The 4,547-nt window shown below is 58.1% G+C and overlaps 1 protein-coding gene across 1 annotated transcript; it reads left to right on the top strand.

Moving 5' to 3' along the window:
* Positions 1-952: 952 nt before the first annotated feature.
* Positions 953-4,297, top strand: SOWAHB (sosondowah ankyrin repeat domain family member B). The gene has a single exon (XM_027597432.2). It carries the CDS (start codon positions 1,402-1,404, stop codon positions 3,736-3,738), a length of 2,337 nt encoding a protein of 778 aa, XP_027453233.1. The 5' UTR covers positions 953-1,401; the 3' UTR covers positions 3,739-4,297.
* The last annotated feature ends 250 nt before the right edge of the window (positions 4,298-4,547 follow it).

The following is a 4,547-nucleotide window of genomic DNA, read 5'->3' as shown; positions in this document are numbered from 1 at the left end:
CAATGAAAGTATCTTGGGCATGGAAACAGGACTATCAAACAGGCTCTCAAAGACCTCAGTTAAAGAGAGGGCCAGACCAAGAAGTGGACAGACAGATCAAATGAAAGGGGAAAGCAGCCATTAGGAAAAGCTCCGTGTCTTGAGGCCAATGACAAAGACAGCTCTGGTGCACAAATGGACTTGGAATTGGAAAGTCTACAGCCTCTCCACAGAGAATGAGAGTCAAGTGGCCATTCTAAGGTTTGGAGCAGTGGGGTCAAATCAGGCAAGCTGCAATATGCTTACCACTTCCAACGTGGGGAACCTTCCATTCGGGGAGAAAAGACAACACCACTGGAGCCAACACAGAAGGGACTGTACAAAAATCTCTTCTGTTCACAAACTTTGGAGTAAATAAAAACAAACTAACACTAGACAACAAATACCTTCACTGCATGATTCCTGTTCCTTTAAAGCTGCTGGGGCAATCAACTATCAAACTGAGTTTTCCTTAACATGAGGCATTTACTAGGAAAAAGAAAGGCCGAACCCAACCCGTAACTTCCAGAGTGATTTCTCTTTTCAGTGCAGACTTCGGTGTATTTCGATGCCTGAGGAGCAGCCCCAGCAGTTTGTCTAGATGAAGAAAAGCTTGTTTGGGGTGCAAACTGAGTTCCCCCGACCTCGACGCTGCCTTAGGGAATCTGAAATTCCCTACCCCAGGGCATTAATAAAGGCATCTTTCTGGGAGACCGCAGCATGCCAGTAAATTTACACCTTCGTCCCCCCGCCAATGGCTTTCGCCAGAACTTCTGCCGCACAGAGAGAGGGCAGGAACGGATTTTCCACGCTTTCGTTTCCTACGTGGCCGAGACCCAAAGGAGCTGCCGGTCGCTTACCTGCCTCGTCTGTCCCCGCCCGGGAGGGGCTCCCGCTCGCCGGCGACTCACCTACCGCGCTCTCTCTGGCTGGGAGCAGCCTGACTCATCTGGGAGAGGTGGCAGGGCTGGGGAGACCTCAGAGGGCGGAAGGACAGGAGGAGGCGGGCCGGGCCCTGCCCCCAGAGCCGGGGAGGAGGCGTCGCCAGGACGCAGGTAAAACCGACTCCGACATATCCCGGGAAGTTTCGCTGCGGGGACTCGCTGCTAGAGGCCCGCGTCGCGCAGGGGCGGCTGAGGAACCGCCCTCTCCTACCCTGGCTGCGTGCGGGGGGCTCAACCCGGGGGCCTCTTCCCGGGGGAACCCGCGCGGCTCTTGGCGCTCTCGGGGGCCGCAAGCAGCGCCGCCCTCCTCGGCTGATGGAGGCGGGTAGCGCCGCCCCGGGCGCAGGTGACCCACGACAGGCCAGGGTTTCGGCTGACAGAGGGGAGCGCAGGGAGGGCGAAAAGCTGACACGCGGGGCAAGGAGACGACAAGACAGCGATGGCCCGAGAGTTAAGCCAGGAGGCACTACTGGATTTTCTGTGCCAGGCCGGGGGAAGAGTGACCAACGCCGCCTTGCTGAGCCACTTCAAGAGCTTTCTCCGAGACCCCGACGCGCCCCCCAGCCAGCACCAGCGCCGCCGCGAGCTCTTCAAGGGCTTCGTCAACTCGGTCGCCGCAGTGCGCCAGGACCCCGACGGCACCAAGTATGTGGTGCTCAAGAGGAGGTACAGGGACCTTTTGGGGGAGGAGGGGCTGCAGCGACCCCGAGACCCGCCCGCGGCCGCCGCCCCTGCAGGGGGAGCTGCGTCCTGCGCCCCGCAAGGCTCGCGCGGGGGAGAGCCGCCTCTGCCCAGGCGGCGGCGGCGGCGCGAGAAGGAGCCAGAGGAGGAGCCAGCAGGTGCCGCAGCCCCGGCCGCGCACTCAGGTTCCAATGGACTCGCAGCCCGCCGCACCCGGGAAGCATCCCGGGGCGGTGGCGGGCGGAGGGGCGGCTCTGGCCACGGGGCGGGAGCGAGGTGCGCCGCTGCGGAGACACAGGGCCGCTGCTGCTGGGAATGCCTCCAGAACAGCCTGGAGGGACTGCCCGGGGAGCAGGTGCTCGGTACAGTCCCGGGCCCCACCACCGCGGGGGAGAAGCCTGCGCGTGCCCCGCCAGCCCAGGATGACCGCGGGGCTCCCAGGCAGCAGCCGGAAGGCGCGCCCGCAGAGCACGCACCTGTGCCCGCTGCGCCCTGCTCGCCTCCTACAACTGTCGAGGCTGCCGGGAGCCGGGCTTCGCTGCCTGCTCTCCTGTCCCGCCCTGTTTCCCCCGGAGACTCGCCAGAGCTCTTGACCCCAGACTGTCTGCGTTATTCCACCCTGCAGCAGCAGCAACAGCGCACTCGGGAATGGGTGGCCAGACATCCCCAGATTCCCAAGGCCCGGGACCAAGGCCCCATCCGAGCCTGGTCGGTCCTGCCGGACGGCTTCCTCCAGCTACCCTCGGAGCTGAGCTTCTGGGTCCGGGAACCTAACTCAGAGCCTCCAGACCCCACTCTTTCCTCTCATTCTGTCCTTCCTGTTGTTCCGGAATCCTGTCCCGAGAACCCTCCACTGGCAGTCTTTCGTAGCATTCGTTGTCAGCTGTCCCTCCAAGATCTGGAAGGCTTTGTGGACCAAGAGAGCCACGGCAGTGAGGAGAGCAGCAGTGGGCCCAAAGAGTCTCCTGGGGGCTCTGAAGAGGGGCTGCTGGTTGCTCTGGGAACCCCAGATTGGAGAGAGTTCAGGAATCCAGCTGGAGGCCTTTCTCCAAAGGAGGGCAGCCCCAGCAAGAGCCTTCAGGGCCTCAGGAACAGAGGGGATGGTCACAGCTCTCAGCTGGTCTCGACAGAGGCTAATGGCCTTGCAGGCCACCCCCAGGAGTCTTTGCCCTGGCCAGCTCCCAGGTTAAGGAGATCCCTCAGGAGGAGCTCTCAGGCAAGGAGAGCCAAATTGTCTTCTTCTGATGAGGAGTATCTTGAACAGGACTTGCTGAAAAGGACTCGGCGCCCACCGCGGTCCAGGAAACCCTCCAAGGCAGGAACAGCATCCAGCCCAAGAGTGGATGCTGCTTTGATACCCAAACCTGCAGACATTAAGGCTTCTGTTAATGAGCGGGGCCGGCCACACACCTCCTGGTCCCGGGCTGGGGAGGAGTCTGCAGCCTTGGTCCCACACAGACCTTCTGAGCACAAGTCATCTGTGGTCCCCCTGGATGCCAGGGAGCACGAATGGATTGTGAAGCTTGCCAGTGGCTCTTGGATTCAGGTGTTGACTTTGTTTTGGGAGGACCCCCAGCTGGCTCTGCACAAAGACTTCTTGACTGGGTACACTGCCTTGCACTGGATAGCCAAACATGGTGACCTCAGGGCCCTTCAGGACTTTGTCTCCAGCACACAGAAAGCAGGAATTGCTCTTGATGTTAATGTGAAGTCCAGTTGTGGATATACCCCTCTGCACCTTGCAGCCATTCATGGCCACCAGGGGGTCATCAAATTGCTAGTGCAAAGGTTGGCTTCTCGGGTGAACATCCGGGACAGCAGTGGGAAGAAGCCGTGGCAGTATCTGACCAGTAATACCTCTGGGGAGATATGGCAGCTATTGGAAGCCCCTCGGGGCAGGCCCATTTTTCCTGTCTATCCTTTAGTCCGAAGCTCTTCCCCCACCAGGAAGGCCAAGAGCTGGGAAATATCTAGAGGTGTCACCCGGAAGACTTCCTTTGCTGCACTTCTCAAAAATCAGCACAGCAAATGGAAATTGGCCAACCAGTATGAGAAATTCCCCAATCCAAGGGAAAGAGAAGAGTACAGTGACTGAGGTGGTCCGGTCTTTCGAGCATGCAGCCACCAAACACTCATCCTTGAGCTGTTGGGTGAGAAAATTCGGGGCAATAGAAAAATTGCTGAGGAGTTGGTAAGGAAGAGATCGTGTGAGATGGCCTGCCTAGGGTTTACTACCTGGATTTTATGTCAGCATATCCCAGACAGCAGGGGTCATCCAAGCTTTCCGACCACTCAAGCCTTGGGGCCTGTGAAACCTAGACACAGGGAGGAGGCAGTTGCTTAAAACCGAGGAGGTATTCTTCCCCTTTCTTCGCCAGCACAGACCTGGGCACAGGGAGCCACAGTGTTTTCCGAAGCAGCTACTCCAGGCCTTGGCTACAGAGGGAACAGATGTCTAAGAAAAAGGGAGGCAATTCAAGGGATTGACGAAGCCCAGACAAAATCCTCTCTGGCTAATAGCTCTCTAGCTTCTATTTGTTTGGAGTATAAGTCTTGGCTGAGAGTGGAAAGCAGCAGGCTTGAAATCAGATGGCTCCTGTTTTCTCCTTTTTTCTCTTTTTCTTCCCTCCTTCATTCCTCCTTCCTTCCTTCCTTCCTTCCTTCCTTCCTTCCTCCCTCCCTCCCTCCCTCCCTCCCTCCCTCCCCTCTCTCTCTCCTTCCCTCCCTCCCTCCTTCCCTCCCTCCCTTCCTTCATTCCTTTCTTCCCGAATCAGTGAAAATAAAATTATTACTGGAGGGTAGAACTTGATTTAAGAGATTCCTCAGCCTTGTCTTCGGGTCTTCCTTTGAATGCAACCTAAGGTGGCTAATGTGTGAGATGATTAGTGCCTTGTTTGGGTCTCT

This window comes from Zalophus californianus, chromosome 2 (genome assembly GCF_009762305.2).
Source record: "Zalophus californianus isolate mZalCal1 chromosome 2, mZalCal1.pri.v2, whole genome shotgun sequence".
Lineage (NCBI taxonomy): Eukaryota > Metazoa > Chordata > Mammalia > Carnivora > Otariidae > Zalophus > Zalophus californianus.
This window is presented reverse-complemented; position numbering and strand designations above follow the sequence as displayed.

Bases quoted from the DNA above. Each gene is read 5' to 3' on its own strand.
- SOWAHB (XM_027597432.2), top strand. From the start codon at position 1,402: ATGGCCCGAGAGTTAAGCCAGGAGGCACTACTGGATTTTCTGTGCCAG.